General features: G+C 44.4%; 1 protein-coding gene across 3 annotated transcripts in view; it reads right to left on the bottom strand.

Annotated features, from left to right (window-relative positions):
- The window catches only part of rc3h2 (ring finger and CCCH-type domains 2), a 62291-nt gene that overhangs the window by 25285 nt on the left and 16644 nt on the right, over positions 1–20362 (bottom strand). The window contains exons 1-7 of one of the 3 annotated variants that reach the window (XM_080756238.1): positions 18102–18221; positions 12537–12953; positions 10477–10594; positions 8914–9147; positions 6017–6192; positions 2668–2868; positions 1550–1682 (exon numbers count right to left, since the gene is read on the bottom strand). In XM_080756238.1, coding sequence (XP_080612364.1) covers positions 1550–1682; positions 2668–2868; positions 6017–6192; positions 8914–9147; positions 10477–10594; positions 12537–12767 — 1093 coding nt within the window. In that variant the 5' untranslated portion in view covers positions 12768–12953; positions 18102–18221. Of the gene's footprint in view, positions 1–1549; positions 1683–2667; positions 2869–6016; positions 6193–8913; positions 9148–10476; positions 10595–12536; positions 12954–18101; positions 18222–20362 lie in introns of those variants that run through there. The other 2 variants (XM_080756237.1, XM_080756239.1) reach the window with 2 other exon arrangements.

Here is a 20362-nt window from a genome sequence, read left to right on the forward strand (position 1 = left end):
AGCCGATCCACAAGCTCAAAACACGTCGTGCTGCGACCCGCTTTGAGCTTGCAGATCAGCTATTTTTGCTATATTTGAATTGAAAACCTGAATAAATGTTTTGCTATTTTTGAATCGGAATCCTGAAAAGTTACCTTTTTATTGAATTTCAAATGCATTTAGTTATCTTAATCTTTATGAACTGTTAACATACAGTAACTACATTGGACACAAAAAGACAATAACATTTTAATACTATAGTCATGAAGTAATTAAAGCAGGTTTGTAATTGTACCAGCTGAAATGAATACTATATCAGTGTTCTGATATTAACCTGCGGGCCACATTAGGTGAAGGTGGGGGCCGCATGTGGCCCCCAGGCCGCCAGTTGCCCACCCCTGATCTATATTTTTGCTGCATGTATTATATGTATTCAATACATAATAATACAGCAGCAAAAATAGACAGACAGTATTGCAACCACATTACTTCACTGATTTGAGACATTTATCCAGTTTTGTATACAGTAGCCTCGGAAAGCCAGACGTTTTTATTTCCAGGGAGGAAAAGAAAGTCTGTGGCCGAGTCCACTTCAATTCGGCATAGAGTAGCGCATCACTCTCGCATCACTCTCGCATCACTCTCTGCTGATTTCTGATCGTCTGCACCTTTGTGAAAAATGACGCACACACGCACGTGCACGTACTCACACACACTCCTCTCTCTCTCTCTCTCTGTCGCTCTAATTAATTTGTCTCATGTCGTGCAGCTGCGTCTAGAAGAAAGCATAGGTGGGTTCCAGACTATAGTTTTGTAGTAACTTGGTGCCTATAGGGTTAGGAGCTTAGAGTATATATTAACCCATTCTGACCTGAGATCAGATTCATACGAGGTTTTCACTGGACACAGCACTGGTCTGATTAACCCATTCTGACCTGAGATCAGATTCTAAAAATGTCAGTCGTTCTTCGATTTTTCAAAAATAGGTCTGCTACAAGCTCGTAGCGCGCCACTCGGTGGCGCGCTACGAGCTTGTAGGTCTGCTATTTTTCAATAGCTAAAGCATAACATGATGCTAACAACAAAACGGGTTCCCGGTCAGAATGGGTTAATAGACACGGCACCCGGAGGAAACCCTGAGGCAAAATGGACATATAGTGGCTGAATGTGGTATTGCAGCGCTGGGCCCAAAACACATGAACGCGATGGTCCGTTGACTATCATTGCGCAACGTTCATGATGACACGTGGACGCTGTTTCATACGTGAACGCGTGCAATGATAGTCAACGGACCAGCGCGTTCATGTGTTCGGGGCCCAATCCATCCCAGAATGCACTCTGTTCCTATACCCGGAAGGAGGAGTGAAATCGCCTCGTGCGCTTTTGAGCAACATCATGCAAGTGGATGGGAGGAGAAATCCGCTGCCGTCTACTCTCTATTCATATATACTCTAAGAAAGGTTAGGAGCTGAGGCCTGAACTGAAGACAGACGGGCTGTTGGCAATATCTCTTGCAAAATCCTGGGAAGACAATGTGAGGTGGAGAAAAAAAAGGAAGCACATTCTGTACCTGGATTGTGGTCTATATTAGCCAATAGTTCCAGGTGTGACCTCATGCTGGTGAGATTGGCAGGGTCTCCGGTCCTCTGGAGAACAATCGTCAACTCCTGGACACTCTTAGCAAACGACTCTGGAGACTGCAACTGGAAGGAAACCATGAGGAGAGAGATATAGGGGAAGAAAAATGAAGAAGAAATTTTTTTTTTTTTCATTTAGCCAACATGCATCTAATTAGATTTGAGATATCTAGTGTGCCTTTTTTCATCAGCTTGCAGAGCGGATCAATCATGTCACTTCATAGTCTATAGTCACGTGGTCTATACAGTATATATAGGGACGAGATTTTCATGATTGGCTGGCCTCTAAGCCAATGGGAGACGAGCCCTATATACGGCCAATGGGACTCTAAGCCCGCTCTCCTCTCCCCCAACGGCACCGTGACTGTACTAGAGGCTGCAAACGCGACTACACATAAAAGCCCCACTAAGGTACAAATATGCAAGAGAATGAATGGAATCAAGGTTCAAGTTTCAAGGTTCAAGTTCAAGCTGATATACTGTACAATGACTTGAGTCATTGTCTTGTTTATAATATTTTCAATTGTACCTCTCGCGCGTGGTCGACCTCTCGTGGTTGTATGTATTATTATTATGAATATTTGTATTTGAGCCAGTGTTGTTTTTTGGCAGCAAAGTTTGATTTCAGTTTCAGTCATAGTCTCTTGAATAGTTTTCATTTAGTTTTAGTCACATTTTAGTCACCTGGAATGTTTGAGTTGATTTAGTCGACTAAAATGTATTTTGGCGGGCATTGATGCCGTCTTAATGGCTGATTTTACACTTGCTGAGAATAGCAAAGATGGGCTATTTTCAGCATGCAACCGAGCCTAAAATGACTTATACACTATAGTCCCTTCCTAACATTTTACTCTAGTTTTTATCTGTTGACGAAATTGTCAATATATTTAGTCATATAGTTTTAGTCATAATGGCTTTTATTTCGTTTCTATGTAGTTTTGTCGGTGAAAAAAGGTATAGTCGACGGACATTTTCCGTCTTAGTTTTAGTCGACGACAAAAAAAGCAGTGATTGGAGGCGTTATTATTATTATTATTATTATTGTCATTACCTTGTCAATGATGGACTGCATGTGAGACTTGTGCACCAGGTCGCCGTAGAGCAGAGAGGACCACTGCTCCGGCGAGATCCGCAGGCCCGCCTCCATGGCGATGTGTACGATCTGCGCGTCGTGCTCTCTCCTCAGGGCCTCGTACGTGCGGAACTCCTCCTTCAGCTGCATCAGGGACGAGTCCTCGTCGCGCTTCGTCACCTGGGCGGGAAGGGGGGAGGTGTAGGAAACCGAAAAAAAAAAACAAGAAATATCACATAGTCATATTCGTCAGGTGATGAAAAAAAAAAAACCCCGCTGTCTCCGGTTGTGAATCTTTCCTCCGGTTTTTGCTCATATAACGTTATAGGCGGGTGTTATCAGGCGCTCATGACGAGGTCTCTGCTACTACTAAGCGATTGGCTGGCAGGGCGTTTAGGCGGCTCCCATTGGCTTATAGGAGTCATGGGGGGGGGGGGACGACGACGACGACTCACATTGAGGACTAGGTCGCTATTTAAAAACGGACCTGTTGTACGTATGTCAGGTTTCACATGACAAAAAGAGGGTGTGTGATGTGTGTGTGAGAGAGAGAGAGAGAGAGAGAGAGAGAGAGAGAGTTACATGCTTCCATGAATGACACACGATTGTCCTGAAGAGAGTTTAGCAGACTTTGTACCAGTCAGTGTATTAGAGCTCTATAGGTGTCTTCAGACTTTATACAAGTCAGATCAGTTGAAGAAGGGTTCTCCCTCCTTCTCAGAATCTGCCCTATGGGTAATCATCATAAGACACCTATCAGTTGTCAGTTTTAAAACAAAAAGCTACGTGTAACCCAGTGTCCCTATTCTCAGGTGCCAGTGTTCATTTTGTCGACTATACGTAAATGCACTGACGAAAACCAAATAAAAACGATGACTAAATAATATATTAGTCTACTTGCCAGCCCATATAGAGCCCCATTGTGAGCCCAGACATGTTGAGTACACCGAGGTGTTTTGATGTCAGCACAATTGGGCAAGTGGGCATAACCGTTTTTTTTGCACAATGAGTGTTTTTTTTTGCTAAACTAATGCTTGGAATGGATTCAGCATCATGAAAACCCCCTAGTTTGACATAAACATACACATGCTACATAAAGCATGAGGACATTTTTAATATTTTGCCTTCTATAGGTTGTTAATGGTATGGACGGTCACATATTACGCAAAATTATGGCAATTGCTCAACATATGCAAGTTAGCATCCGGCATTTTCTACATGCTGGGGACCATAGTCAACATTTCAGTGGACTATATAGACAATTTCGGCAGCAAGTAAAAACTAGACTAAAATGTTAGGGAGGGAGTAGTGGAGGCAAGAACTAAAAGACAACTCATTATTGTTTGTGAAATTGTGCTCGGGTGTTGCGCTCTGAAAATAGCAGATCTACAAGCTCACAACGCGTGAGCTTGTAGATCAGCCATTAGCGCCATCAAGGCCTGCCAATTGTTGTCAAAAACATCAACTGTATAGATCTAGGCGAATAATACACATTTAAACTACACTAAAACTCAAACATGTTGAGATGACCAAAATATGACTCAAATAAAATGAACTTTTAATCAAAAAACTAAATCAGAGTTTCCTGTCAAAATCAACGCTGTCTGGGCCGAACATTCTGTTACAATCACTGATATACAAGCCCAAAATGCATCGCAAAGGGACACAATTTTTTACGAAGAGATTTGGGGCTCTATTGTCGTCACTGCCTGTACCCACAGTGTGAGCTTGTAGAACTATTAACTATTATATTAAAAATAAAAAGGAAAATTAGTTTAAGGACAGGGGAAATAGAGTTTATGTTTAATGAAGGATCCCCTTTAGAGACACATGAATGAGCAGTCTTCCTGGGGGTCTGAATACTAGCAAAAGTGACAAAAATAGAGCCCATAGTGGGAAAAAAGGAAACTAAATGTACATTATCCAGTAGCCTGGCTCCAGCCCCTGAATCGCTAGCCAGTGAAACGAAATGAAAATTCAGGCTGAGTGTCAGGCTACATTATGGGTATAAATGATTACAATGGAGTTTCCACCAAACGTCATGTCTAACCCTGAAGTCACTGCATGTCTGCAACATATCAGTTCGCCTCAGCCAGTGTGTCTGCCTCTAAGGGCCGATTCATACTCCTATTTTAGAGCCGAATAAAAGTCGGTTCGGCGCTGTAGAGCCTACAATTTGACGTCATTTGAGGTTCGGGGGGGGGGGGGCGGGTACCGTCCTAAAGTCGGCTCTTCGGTGCTACTGAAAATTTCTGACGAGCCGAAATCAATTCGGCACTACAGCGCCGAAACAGCGGTAAAATAGGAGTATGAATCGGCCCTAAGTCTTTCGGTTTGCCCGTTTGATTTGGTTTGGTTTGGTTTTTTTGCCAGTCGCTTTCTGCCTTCCGCAGTGGGGAGCAAATATAGTCCAGTGTTACATCATGGGTATAGAGTAGATAGTTGACATTTCTGCTGCCCATCATCACCCATGCTTTATAGCTCTTGGGGCTAAACACTGGCATCGTAAATAAATGAGTGCAACCGTTTTTTTTTTACATTACAGTGCGTAAGTAAGAGTAAGAGTAATTTCTTGTACACCGTATAACCCTATAGTATAACATACTGTACCCGGCCAATACAAATGATTCCGCATGATTCTGACTGTAATTCTTACATTTTTACCCCACGGTTTTGCAACCCACTTGTCCATATCTAATATACACTCCCTCTGCCAACCTGGGGAGAGCCACGGGACTGACCTGCATGCTTCCTTCTATTGCACGAGGAGTCCAACACATTATTCCAACCAGTTCCTTTAACCCATTCTGACCTGAGATCAGATTCATACGAGGTTTCCACTGGACACACACTGGTCTGATGAACCCATTCTGACCTGAGATCAGATTCAAAAAATGTCAGTCGTTCTTCGAATTTTTCAAAAATAGCAGACCTACAAGCTCGTATCGCGCCACTCGGTGGCGCGATACGAGCTTGTAGATCTGCTATTTTTCAATAGGTAAAGCATAACATGATGCTAACACCAAAATGGGTTCCCGTTCAGAATGGGTTAATTCCCCTCCGTGATTCTGATCTATATGTGCGACGTGCATGTCAGTGTTTGACGTCTCAGCACCTCGGGGCCTCATGGGCCGTGGCTTCAGCGGTCCAGGCACCACCTTGGCTGGTATAATCCAGTCTGGCAGTGTGCCGCGGGTGTTCGACTCCCGATCCCGACGGCCTTCATATAGCATACCCCCACCCGTCTCTCTCCCCCCATTTCCCGTCAGCCTATCACCTCCGTAAAATAAAGGCGAAAGCCACAAAAGAAAAACAGTCTCGGCTATACCTTGAAACAGGAGGCCCTGTACAAGAGCTGCACCACGTGACCTATGCTGGTCTTGGAGGCCTGCGGGAATCGAGCCTCCAGCTTCTGGACCACAAACAGCACCAGCACCTTCCTGGACAGGGCCGAGCCGTCCTCCAGAGCCAGTAGCACCAGCTTCAACGCGTCCTCTTGCATAGCTTGGGACACACACACACACACACACACACACACACACAGAGAGAGAGAGAATGTAAGTAAATCGATGATATAATCGGATTCTGTATGGTGATAGATTTCCACAAAGAAGGTGTCCTCAGTCGTTTAAAACTCGTGTATTTATCATTGTCATTCAGAATCTGCCCTATGAGTAATCATCACAGGACACCCCCCGTTCTCAAAACTAAATACAGCTTGACACACACACACACACACACACACACACACACACACACACACACACACACACACACACACACACACACACACACACACACACACACACACACACACACAGGGAAACGTTTGAGGCCATATAGTATTAGTGAATTAATCCATTTAGCCAGTTTCATGGTTCCTGAAATATATTACCGAAGCCATTCCTATAACTTATAGCAACAAGCTGAGCAGCTACTCCTACACCTCCTCCTAAAAAAAAGTCAAACTTTTCATAAATCTGATGCTATAGACTGCCATAACATTCACTCCAGTCTTAGGTAAACTATGCACGGTGTCTTCCAGAGTCCATTTAAAGTCATTCTGCTTAAGTTGTTTATAAAGCTCTCAGCGGGTTAGGGGGGGGGGGGGGGGGGGGCGAACATCACAGACTCTCGCTGTCGTTGTGTGTGTTACTTCACGAGCCCTTAGAATCCTCTGCAGCTTTCATGAATTCCATCAATTATGGAACGCATTACCTAAAGGGAGACCTTTTCTTCTTCTTTTAGTTTTTTTCCCCATTTGACTTTGGTTGATTATTTGCTATATACTTAGCTGTGCGCTTCCTTTTTTTTCCCATTTTTTATGTTTAATAAAAAGAAGAACGAAAAAAAAAAGAGAAAATAACTTTTGTATGAAAGATTGTATGCAAATAACATGCAAAACAGCTTTTTATTTTTATTTAATTTTTAATTGAATTTTTTTTCTGGCTTTGGCCTTTATTTTATATATTTTGTATAGAGGGACAGACAGTAGTCTGACAGGAAATGGGGGAGAGAGACGGGGGAGTGAAGGCGGTCGGTATATCGGGAGACGAACCCGCGGCACACTCCCAGGCTCGGGCTGCCGGCCAGAGTGCCTGGACCGCTGAGCCACGGCCACCAGGCCACAGGCAAAACATCAGCCCCCTGCCCTTAAACCCGTCTGTATCATAGACTTTAAAAAATATGGACAAAGCGTTCCGCGGGTCTAACATGAATGTTAAATGAAGCCTGTCTCTATGTTTGCAGGCAGCCATCTTTCAAGATCCGGGCCCAGGCCCAGCTGGCCCATTGGCTGGCCCAGACAACGAGGCGGGACTTCCCCCTTCTTCTTCGTTGGTTTTTATTTTGACTCGAGTGGGTGGGGGATCCCGTTCATAGACTGTAACGGTAGCCACGCCCCTCAGAACATGCGCGACTTTATGGTCATTTTTTTTATACATGGGACCATAATTTTCCAAAAACAATATTATGACATGAGAAATGAGACTTTAAACTAGTGACTGGAAGCAAAAAGTATTCATGACCATGTTTATTAAGGTAATACAGTCTAGGTGAAGTTGGGCCCAAATACATGGACTTCTATGGGGCTATGGGTTTTTCTGGGTCCAGTGATAGCGCCACAACAGGCCATTATATGAACTTTCATTTCCTTAGTGGCTTCACAAAATATCTGTCTGACTGCCCCCCTGGTCTGTATAGAACAACTGCCCTCTCCAGATCACGAATGCATGCATTTATACTACACGGTGAAAGAGATGCAAAGAATGCCACTCCTTTCCATGCCATGCCGGAACGGAAGGCATGCCAGTCATTCAGGAGAATTGGCTTTATTCCCCGTAGTCTCCTGAACTTGGAAGGCAGGATTTTGGCGTTGAACACATTGTTGTTGTTTATATATAGACATCCATGTCGTTACACCGCATCTCCAGTAGATAAAGAGTGCTGGGTTGCGACCCGGAAATATAGCTGATCTACAAGCTCTCAGCACGTCCCTGCTCACCGCTGTATGTGACGCGGTGCAGGCTTGTAGATCAGTATAGATGGGCTATATTTTCTTCTTAATTATATTATACAGGTTTGATGTTTATCTTTAGTTCAAAACGCCATTGACAATGAAGGGAAAATGAACGTCATCTTGTCCAAAACACAAACATTATAGATGCCATTAACAATAAAGAGAATGTAATGTTTGTTTTGTCACCGTTTGTTTCACATCACCATTACATCGCCTAATCACAGCAACGTGAGTTAAGACTTTAATATTATTAGCGCCCCTCACTTCACACGGGTGTGATTTTTTTTCTTATTCATGCCATTTCTTATAATTGTTTGTTTCAAAATGTAGCCTGTATATACATTTATATTCCTTTTTTTTAATAATTTAAAACAAAGATCGTGACCTGCATACAAATTGGTCCATGAGCCAGAAATGGGTCCCGACCTAACCCATTCTGAACAGGAACCCCTTTTAGCATCATGCTATGCTTTAGCTATTGAAAAATAGCAGATCTACAAGCTCATAGCGCGCCACCGAGTGGCGCGCTACGAGCTTGTGGGTCCGCTATTTTAGAAAAATCGAAGAACGACTGACATTTTTAGAATCTGATCTCGGGTCAGAATGGGTTAATCAGACCAGTGTGTGTCCAGTGGAGAAACCTCGTGTGAATCTGATCTCAGGTCAGAATACATAATGGTATATACAAACAAGCGTCCGCATCTCACCGGGTCCTAGGAACTGGCAGCCCCGTGCCCGTACGGCGGCCCAGAGGTTGGCGGACAGCTGCTGGGGGTTCTGGTGCTGCAGGATGAGCTCCGTCACGGTGCGCTCGCCCAGCGAGCGGGCGGCGCGCACCACCCGCACGCGCCCCTCCTCCTCCACCAGCTGGCAGTTGACCATGGTGACGAGCTTCCTCTGCATGGGCCGACTGAGCACGCTCGGACTCAGCGGGACCACGCCTTCGACGCGGAGAGAGAGAGAGAGAGAGGGCGTCGGTGTAAACGTCAGTGCTTTCAGTGGTGGAAAGTGACTAAATATATAGGCCTCATTCACACCTAGAAAACACCCCCGTCTTGTGTCTGGTCCGTGTTTAATGGCCGCGCCCCAATGCATTTCCAATGGAAGTCACGTGGTTTGACCAAACTTTTTTGTTTGATGGCTGTGTTATGCCCCCCCTCCCCCCCATCAAACAAAAATGTTTGGTCAAACCACATGACTTCCATTGGAAAAGCTTTGGGGCGGCCAGGAAACACAGGCAGAGCGCAGAACAGTTGCTCTTTATGTGTGTATGAAGCCTGAAATGCATTTGGGCGGCCATTAAACAAGGACAAGACACAAGACACAGACAAGACAGGTGTCTTTTAGGTGTGAATGAGGCCTAAGGCCCTGTGCACAGGCGGCCATGAGACTTTATGTGTGTATGAAGCCTAAGTGAATTTACTCAAGTACTATAAGTACCAGTAAAACGCCCTGAAGGGCGAGAAGCGGCTGAAAACAACAGGTCTGGGAATGCCCATATACAGACTTTTCTGAGGGGCGCTAGCCAGGTTCAATGTTTGTCTTTATAGTTCAATGTTTGTTTTAAAAACGCCATTGACAATGAAAGGAACATTTACGTCATCTTGCCCCTATAACACAAACATTAAATGCCATTAACAATATAGAGAATTTAATGTTTGTGTTGTCACCGTTTGTTTGACATCACCATTACATCACCTAATCCACATGAGTTAGACTTTAATATATTCACATTTTTTTTAAATGGTAAATGGTGTTTTCAACCCGGGTAGGGTGTAAAATGTGTGCTAATTATGAAGGCCAGGCAGGGCCTCGGGCTAGCCCAGTTAGGGCCCAGTTAGGGCCCAGTTAGGGCCCAGGTAGGGCTGGGCCTTAATTTTCGGACCTGTTTGAGAACTCTAGTTTTCGCCGGCTGCCCGGGCGCGGCTGCACTAATAACTTTGGGGCGGGCCCGTCTAGAGTTTAAATGGACAGGTATCAGTCAAAAGGGAGACATCGAAGAGGAAGGACGAGTGGGAAAGGAAGGATCAACATAATTATGGAATGTCAGAACAGGTCAGCTCCATATCCATCCACTCATTAATACAGAAATATGTCCCATTTCAAGTTTTCAAATGTATACAAAAATATAAGGGAGGGCAGAAGGAGGGTATTTGGAAAATAAGAACATTTTGAGGTTCATGGGGAAACTTCTCTGTCACGCACGCACGCACGCACGCACGCACGCACGCACGCACGCACGCACGCACACACACTAAATGAAGCCGTACCTTTTGCTCCACTGATTGGCTTCAGATAGAGAGCCAGGTCTTCCACACATTCTCTGCAGGCTTCATAGTTTTCGACCTCTGATGGACTGTTCAAGCTCACGGGTTGGGACTCCGGCACCTAAAAATGCATGAACGCCGAAGAACTGAATAAGCTGCACGACCCTATATTAATATTAACACATGCAGGAAAGATTATGGGTGGCTATACTGCACACGTGCACGTGGAAACACACACACACACACTCCCACAAGCCTGATGAAGTGTATACTCAGTCATATACCACAGGGCATGTTAAAGAGGGCCTTTTAAAAGGAATAGCGCCGAGGAACGCATGGCATTGTTGCCTGGATCAACGCCAGGGTCTCCTCCAGGTCTGCTCAAGAGTGGGCGCAACGACGCAGAAAAGAAAAGCTCAAGAGTTTTCAGGTCTGGCGAGTCCTGACCGAGTCACCTGAGTCGTGCGTGTGCACGAAGCGAGCAACGCGCGCAACAAAGGGAGGGAAAGAAAAAAGTTTTAAGTTTTATTTATTTTTTCATAGTTAAACAACTAGTCGACTAGTAAACTATAGGCAACTAAGTCAACTAGTAAAAAATCACTAGAAGTGAAAGCCCTACTCTGAACGTCGCGACGTGAAGCCGTGAGCTGAGGCTGCGGCACACACACACACTGATTATACTATGGACGCCTTGACAGACGACGTCACACTGATAAGCACCAGCATGCATGCGCAGGCCGGCAGCACAAGAACCCCGCCTCTCATGAGATGGCAACGGAAAAGTTCTAGCTGCGGTTTTTCTCCCAGTGTGGAGGAAGTATTTTTGAGTGGTGCAACCACTTGAAATATACATAATCCATTGGTTTCTGTTGTGTGTGCGAACAATAATAGCAATTCAAAGCCTCAAAACCACACCCACATTCGCTGTCACGTATAAGAACGGGAGGTGCGCTCATGTTCACGGCAGCAGCAGAGCCTGTTTGTGCATGTGGCATGCTCGCGCACCTGCAGCTCATCATCAAGTATAATGTATGCTTCGTCCCGTGATGGCGTCAGACCTCTATACGCTCACAGCGGTCGCATCCGCGATGCGATGTGAGCTTGTATATCAGCTGTTCTCTGTCGCGCAATGAAGTATAAATGTCTCCTATAGGGTGCACCGTCCTCAACTAGCCGACACACAAGAGGAGGTTGAACGGACTGAAACCAGCGCTCCCCAGAACAACGGGTTTGCAGATCTGTCGGGAATTGATTACATGAAAAAATCATCCAGTCCCAATGTTTGTAAACAAATAATTGGTCCGTAGATATTCATTAACGAGAGCTTTCTGCACCTGGCAGTTATGACTGAGTCATGATTCTTGTTCATCTAATAACGCTTTCAGAAACAGCCTCCCTCTTCATTTCTTTGCCCCGACGAATTTTTTTCCACTGACGAAAACTGGATGGAAACCAAAAGAAAAAATCTACGCTATGATGACTTAAAACTAAGACTAAATATACAGACAATTTCGTCAACAGATATACAAACTATAGACTAAAACGTTAGGAAGGGACTATAGTAGACAAGAGATCCCGTAATGAGTCATTTTACAATTAGCTGCACGCTGAAAATAATAGTGTGTAAAAATCTGTCATTACGACGGCATCGAGGCCCCCCGGCAAAACACATTTAGCTCGACTAAATCAACCGTATAGATTCAGTCGACGACAACCCTATGACATTTTAGTCGACTGAAACTATAGACTATAACACTAAAACATTCCGGGTGACTATAAAACGTGAATAAAAACTAAATGAAAACTATTTAAAAAAACCCAACCCATACCTGCGCCCCCACCAGCTGCAGCAGGGCCCCAAACTAGACTATAACACTAAAACATTCCAGGTGACTAAAACGTGACTAAAACGAAATGAAAACTATTAAAAAAAAACCAACCCACCTGCGCCCCCACCAGCTGCAGCAGGGCCCCAAACTAGACTATAACACTAAAACATTCCGGGTAACTAAAACGTGACTAAAAACGAAATGAAAACTATTAAAAAAAAAACCCCAACCCACCTGCGCCCCCACCAGCTGCAGCAGGGCCCCGTTGACGGGCAGCAGGTCTATGTCGGTGCCGATGGCCGTCTGGTCGAAGGGGCAGGCCTTGCGGTGGAGCTTGCGCAGGCAGGCCTTGCACACGGTGTGGCAGCAGCCCAGGCTGACGGGCTGCTGGCCGCCGCCGTCGAACTCCTTGTAGCAGACGGGACAGGACAGGAACTCTGTCCACTGGGCCGCCTGCACCGGCATGCTGCCGCCACGGCACCGAGCGGGGGGCGCTGTTGTTGTTGTTGGGTGGTGGTTATAGAGCTCTCTGCCTCTCTCTCTCTCTCTCAGCGGTTATGACATGGCAAAGAAGAACGCACCGCGGCGGGCGCGCGCGCGTGGGGTGGGGGGGGGGGTCCTCCTCCTCCTCTTGACCGGCGCAGATGGCGACTGGTGGGAGAGGCAAGAGACAGATGGGAAAGCAGCGGTTAATTGAGCGTCGTTTAATTTGCGTATATAAATGGTGGACAGTAACTATATATGTGTACATATATACGTACGGTACTTGAGTACCATTTTGAGGTATTTGTACTTTAGCATTTCCAATTTCCAATACTTTTTACTTTAAAGGGAAACTTCACCCTTTTTTGCAAAACAAATATATTATGTTAATGACGTTTAGAAGATTTAGAACACTTTCCTGGGGCTCTTTATGTGTGTGTGGTTTTAGATATTGGTTTTAGATATTTTATATTTTAGCAGTGAGCCCAGTGCAAGGCCCCAGTGAGGCTCTCCAACGTTGAGGCACTCCATGCTCCTAGTGGTAAGAGCGGGGACTGCAGGCGGATCTGTGGAGTTATGACGAGAGCCCGTTTGCACTTCGGCACCAAATTTGGTGTCCAAATAAAATAAAACGCAGAAGTAGACGGTTACTCCGGGTGCTTCAAAACGCCACTGAGAAACTTCCACTGAAATTAATAGCGGGAGGAGCAGTGCACCAAAGCATTCTGGGAATTGTAGTCCAGGACGGAAGTGAGCTCAAATCTAAAATATCTAAAACCACATTATACACACATAGAGACCCCCAGGAAAGTGTTCCAAATCTTCTAAACATCATCTAACATATACTTTTTTGGAAAAGGGTGAAATACTACATTTATTTGAAAACATTAGTTACTACTGTATAGTTTACTTTGTAGATTATTTTCATTATTATTACTAAACACACTAACCACTCAGTGTGTTTAGTAATATATTTTGGCCATTTGAAAATAGCAGATCTACAAGCTCGTGAGTCACAATGCATCGCAATGCGACACACTGTGAGCATGTAGATCGGCTATTTTCAAAGTTTTGCACAATAGGTATACTTTTACTTTTGGTATAAGTATATTTTGATGTCAATACTTTTGTACTTTTACTCAGGTTTCTACTTGTAAACAGAGTATAGGCTATTACTATATCGTAACTTTTTCTATACCACTGGTGATTTGAGAAGTGTGCTAAAATGACTAACGAAGGTGTCCTCAGTCTTCAAACTCGTTTTGTTATCATTCTCATTCAGAATCTGCCCTATGAGTGATCATCACAGGACACCCCCCGTTCTGTGTGTGCTGTGAAAACTATAAGCGCCGACAACATGCGTTAACCCATTCTGACCTGAGATCAGATTCATACGAGGTTTCCACTGGACAACACACTGGTCTGATGAACCCATTCTGACCTGAGATCAGATTCTAAAAATGTCAGTCGCTCTTCGATTTTTCAAAAATAGCAGACCTACAAGCTCGTATCGCGCCACTCGGTGGCGCGATATGAGCTTATAGATCTGCTATTTTTCAATAGGTAAAGCATAACATGATGCTAACACCAAAATGGGTTCCCGTTCAGAATGGGTTAATGTATACGTATGATTGTAAAAATGTATACCCCCAATGGGTGACGTTTTGAACTCAATACAACAGTGGGAGATTTCCAGGGTATAACCCATTTTGGGGCGGGAACCCCTTTTGGGGTTTAGCATTATGTTATGCTTTAGCTATTGAAAAATAGCAGATCTATACAGAAAACTGTCAGGATTTAGGCGACACTTTTTGAATCTGATCTCAGGTTAAAGCCTTTTGAAACCATAAGAACTCATATTTGACAAAACGTATACCAGTTGAGTTAACTGTGTTGTGTGCGTGCGCATGTGCGTGCGTGGTACATTCAAGAATGCCATGTGATGTGAACCTGTTGTTTTCAGAGAAAGAATATGAAGAGGTTCAATGTAAGGGTTAATCTAACACCTGTCCCACTCCAGACCTTGACCAAAGTAACAGCTGCTGTCAGTTCAGAACAGGTGCTGTTAATTTATTATATAATTTTTTTATCCCACAATTTTGTAACCCATTTTTCACCCCTGTGTCAATCATCTAATGTGATCCTGGGCTCTATACACACCCTCCGCCAACCTGGGAAGAGCAACGGACTTAACTCATGCTTCCTTCATGCTTGAGTGTCCAAGCATGACACCTGACAGGGGGGAGTGTCCCTGGTTGGACGTAGCGCGTGGAAGGAACACGTTATTCCAACCAGTTCCTTTCCCCTCCATCAGGCGCCCCGGCTGGCCAGGGGGAGGCAGTTTAGAGACCAGGATTACTGCATGTTTTTTGTGAGGGTACCTACCCTAGGGGACACGGGGAGAACATGCACACTCCACACAGAAAGGCCCTTTCGCCAACCCCGCCTTCGGGTATGGGCACTGATGACGCGGAGGAGGAAACACGCCGCCAGCACCCACAGCACCCCGAGCTGGAATCGAACCCAGGACCTTCTAGCTGTGAGGCGACAGCACTACCAACTGTGCCACCGTGCCCCCTCAGGTGCTGTTAATTAACATGATATTAGCTAATAATCCATTCAAAAGGATTCAGTGATGCAGTTAAAGCAGTGGTTCTCAACCAGTGGTCCGGGGGGGGGGTTCCAGGTGATCCCCATGCAGCTAAACGATGGAGAGTTGGTAACAAAATAGATCTTTAACTCTCAAGAGCGTACAATTAAACCAAATCAAATAATCGAGTTACATTATTTGTTAAACATCTGCATTACTTAATTTACAAGCGGTCTACTCAATTCAACGTCTGCCTGTCATCTCTCCTAATGGCACCAACATCAATACAGCATGGAATTGTGGGCAACATATTCGTCCAGCGACAACCAAATAGTCAAACGTTTTGGGTCTGAGAGGCTAAATGTCATCAAGTGGTGGTCACGTGGCTCAAATACCCAATATATAATGGGGCCTTGACATGAAAAGGGTTGACTTTCACTGATCAAAGTTAAAGAACTATAATGCAAATGCCGTTACATACAGAGTGACTTATACAACTTGTGTGACAGACCATGAAGCATCACATTCTATATTACAGCCAAATTGACAATAGTAAAGGTTATATATACCAAGCAGTGACCATGCAGAGACACATAGTGGTCAGTACAGTATAGTACAGTATAGGTATATAACACAGAGATCATATAGCCTATATCATTCACCTGCACACTGACAGTGTAATGCAAAACACTGTCTCTGTCTCTCATTTTGTTTCTCTCCCTCTCTCTCTCTCTTTCTCTCTTTCTCTCTCTCCGTCTCTCACAGGCGCGCGCACACGCACGCACGCACACACAAAATAAAGTTGCATTCTAGTACACACACACACAAAATAAAGTTGCATTCCACTCACACACGCACGCACGCACGCACGCACGGACGCGCGCGCACAACCACACACACACACACACACACACACACACACACACAGGGCCGGGGCACACCTTTAGAGCACAGCCGCGGACAAAATAACGTCGTTGGGCGTCAGGTGCGCTAAGGTGTGTGTGTGTGTGCCCCCACACGGATTGTGTGTGCGTGACGACCACCAGTCAAACCTGTTTCAACCAGAGTCCAGCCTCAGTTTATACTGAACCAGCATCCATCTCTGAGTATTATGCACTATAGATAGATTTAGAGACGGCATGCAGGCCCTAGTTAACTGTGTGGGTGTATATAGCTGAGCATTATGTGGGTGGTGTCCGCTTTCACGTGTGCACGCATGAGCTGAATAGACACTGCGCGGTCTATGTGTGCATACGTACATGTACTGTATGTATTAGCATGTGTTTCAGAACAGCGCACATGGATCCTCCGGTCTTATAGTGCTATGAGCCAAACTGTTAACCCATTCTGACCGGGCACCCATTTTGGTGTTAGCATCATGTTATGCTTTACCTATTGAAAAATAGCAGATCTACAAGCTCATATCGCGCCACCGAGTGGCGCGATACGAGCTTGTAGGTCTGCTATTTTTGAAAAATCGAAGAACTACTGACATTTTTTAGAATCTGATCTCGGGTCAGAATGGGTTCATCAGACCAGTGTGTGTCCAGCGGAAACCTCGTATGAATCTGATCTCAGGTCAGAATGGGTTAAACTAACAGATATCATGAACAAAATAAAGCAAAAGGGCTCGCAACTCAACTTTGTGGCGTTTTTATTCACAATCACAGCAGGCACCTTTTCGACCCACGTATAATGGTCTCTGGTTTCTGCTAATTAATTGTTGATATTATGATATGTTGAATGTGTTTTCATTATAATTATATGCTGAAATTGTTCTATATAAGTATGATTTTATTCCTGTTAAAAAAAAAAAAAGCTCTATACCAAACGGTTGAATTGCCATTTACTGGTAGGTACAACTGGCAGTAATGCCAAGATAATATATTGACAATTTATAATGGGAAAACAAAACAAAATAATAACTTTTGAACATCCACTGTTGCTAATACTCGATCTTTCTTTCTGTATATACACAAATGGAGACTAAATCACTGTACAGTGCAAGAAACCTGCTGCGATTGTGAAAAAAATTACTGTACCTGGAGCAATTATTATAGGCCTGACGTCGAAAAAGAAAAAACGTTCGCTCTGAATCTCAAAGATTTGTGCCGCATTTTCACGATTTAAAAGAAATAGCAGACCTATACAAGCTCATAGCGTGGCACTCGGTGGCGCGCTATATGAGCTTGTATAGATCTGCTATTTTTCAATAGCTAAAGCATAACATAATGCTTAGTTAAAACACCAAAAGGGGTTCCCGTCCAGAATGGGTTAAAAAGTTGAGTTGCGTGCCCTTGCTTATAGTATGTGTTTCACAACATGCACCCTCACTTTGTCTTTGTCCACTAAAAATATATAATTAGCAATAATATTGTTACTACTGATGTGACTAAATTCATACAATACTTGTTAGTATAGACAAATTCTGACGGTGAACTTTATACCTCTCATTCAACACAGACTGCCTTGTTAATATTTTTTACAGATCCATAAAAGAAATCCTCCCCATATTGCACACACACACATTTTTTAAATGAACCTTGCACTGTTGTATACTGAACATGTCACTATTCAAATTACATTTCTATAAAAGCCAATATTACGGTATATCACGAGAAGCACAGACTATACAATCCTATACCACATCACGTGGATGTTTACTATAGCCTATGCGGGTTCCTTCAGACCCGTACACACAACACAACACAAGACATTATACGCACCATCCAAGTCACCTGCCCGCGCGCCGCCGCCGCGCACACCGGTTTGGCGTCGCGCGGTGGAGACCTCCGCTCTGATATCAAGCATGTTTCCCTTTCCGCAAAACGATGCCAAATATAAACACAGTATAGTACAGCGATAGTTGTTGCCCCGTGAAAAACACCGTCCGGCTGCAGAGGAAAGAAGATAAGATAATAAAGGGAAGGTGTCGAACTCGAAGCCTGAAGGGCTCAGAGGAGTTTGGAGCTGCAAAGGGGTAGTAGATAGGGTGTCGCCTCTCTCTCTCTCTCTCTCTGTCTCTCTCTCTCTCTCCCCCCAGCTCCGAGGGTGAAGTGGTGCCAGATTTGGGGAGTGGTGTGTAGCACTAGACTCGATGGGCAACAATGCCAGTGATTGTAGAAGCTCGTAGAGTCACGTTGACAACCACCTGTCCCTTCTCTGAACAACTGCTCCTTCCTGTTTTTTTTTTTTCTTTTTGCAAGAGAGAGAGAGAGAGAGAGAGCCTCAGCCCCGGCCATAATAATTAAAAAAAAAACCCATCCGGACGTTGAGCCTCATGTGTGTGCTTAACCCATTCTGACCTGAGATCAGATTCATACGAGGTTTCCAACTGGACACACACTGGTCTGATGAACCCATTCTGACCTGAGATCAGATTCTAAAAATGTCAGTCTTTCTTCGATTTTTCAAAAATAGCAGACCTACAAGCTCGTAGCGCGCCACTCGGTGGCGCGCTATGAGCTTGTAGATCTGCTATTTTTCAATAGCTAAAGCATAACATGATGCCAACACCAAAATGGGTTCCCGTTCAGAATGGGTTAATGCCCGCGTCTATAACGTGCACTGCAAGTCTTTCTTGGACACAACAATACAACTGCATGGACAAGAGACTGCGACTCGATAAGAGCATTTTTGTAGGTCAATGTCAGTTAAAGTTCAGTCGTGTTGGTATGCAACATATGGGCAGGGCAGACAGGACACATGACATGCATGGCATGCACACACGCACACTTTCACACTCGCACACACACAAAGGGCCCTCAAGATATGAGTACATTTTTGTTCATGTGTCATGTGACTGCACACACACAGTTGGTGTGGACTGGTTCATAGCAGAAAAACAACTTCCGCATTAAAGGCATGCCTCTCTCACACAGTCTCTTAAGTTTATAATTACATATTAAATGGGGAAACAGGCCAGTTGACTTCTCTCCAGTTTTGTTCTACAGTTTTATAATCGTCTCTTGCGTATGTCCAAAACCATTACTTTTCAGGAAATGGAACTTGCGTTCACTTGAATCCATTGTAGTTATTATTTAACCACAAGCTTTTCATTGGTTAACGTTGTATAAAACCCACAGACAGACTTATAACCACTTTCGACCTTCTCTCCCGGGTTTTGGGCATGTCATAGGCAATCATTTTCAAAATCCAACGATGATGTAGGTAGGGCATTCATTTAGCCTATATACTTAACGTTAAAAACAATCTGAACTATCCCTTTAAGTTAAAGGGATAGTTCAGATTCTTTTTAACTTGCTATTAATATGGTGGTTGCAACCGTACTAATTGATTGCCCGAGTCCCGTGGTGGGAGTTCTGCTCTGGTTTTTGTGAAATATTAAGTAGTTCCGGTCATTTAGTGGGGGGTACAGGGGGCCACGCATTAAGAGTAAATTAATCCACAAGGGAAGTTGTACTATACAACGTAGTTTCGGGAGAAGAGGCCTCCTTCCGCTCGACCTTAACCACTCCCCCCTCCTTATCAATCACTCTCCTCCTTATCAAATCCACCTGCCCGTCATTGTCACCTGGCCAATCCTGCCACAATCACCACAGTATAAATACACCTGTGCGCCAACATCTACCTGTTCTCACTACGTGATCCAGAACAAAACCAAGCCAGAAGTACCTTCTTGCTGTCCCCGACCAACCTGCATATTCGAAACGTAAGCTAATCTGTTGACAACCCGTCACTCATTTCACGCCCGTTTCACTTGCCACCAAACTGCTCTCATTCAAAAGCAAAATCATTTTTCACTCGTTGCATTAATTAATAGTTATTGTATACTTGATTTGTGATACATCCTACACCGAACAAGCGCTGCACTGCTGCTTAACAGCGGCGCATTTCGCTGTTTTTTCTTTCTCTTTTCTTTTCTCCACTCAAAAGAGAAAAGAGGAAATCGCAGCACCGCTGCGTCGGAAAAATATCCACCAAAAATGCATTCTAGCAACAAGCGCGAGCTGGAGCTTCATGCTTC

This window comes from Protomyctophum bolini, assembly GCF_963924005.1.
Source record: "Protomyctophum bolini genome assembly, chromosome: 22".
NCBI classification, from domain to species: domain Eukaryota; kingdom Metazoa; phylum Chordata; class Actinopteri; order Myctophiformes; family Myctophidae; genus Protomyctophum; species Protomyctophum bolini.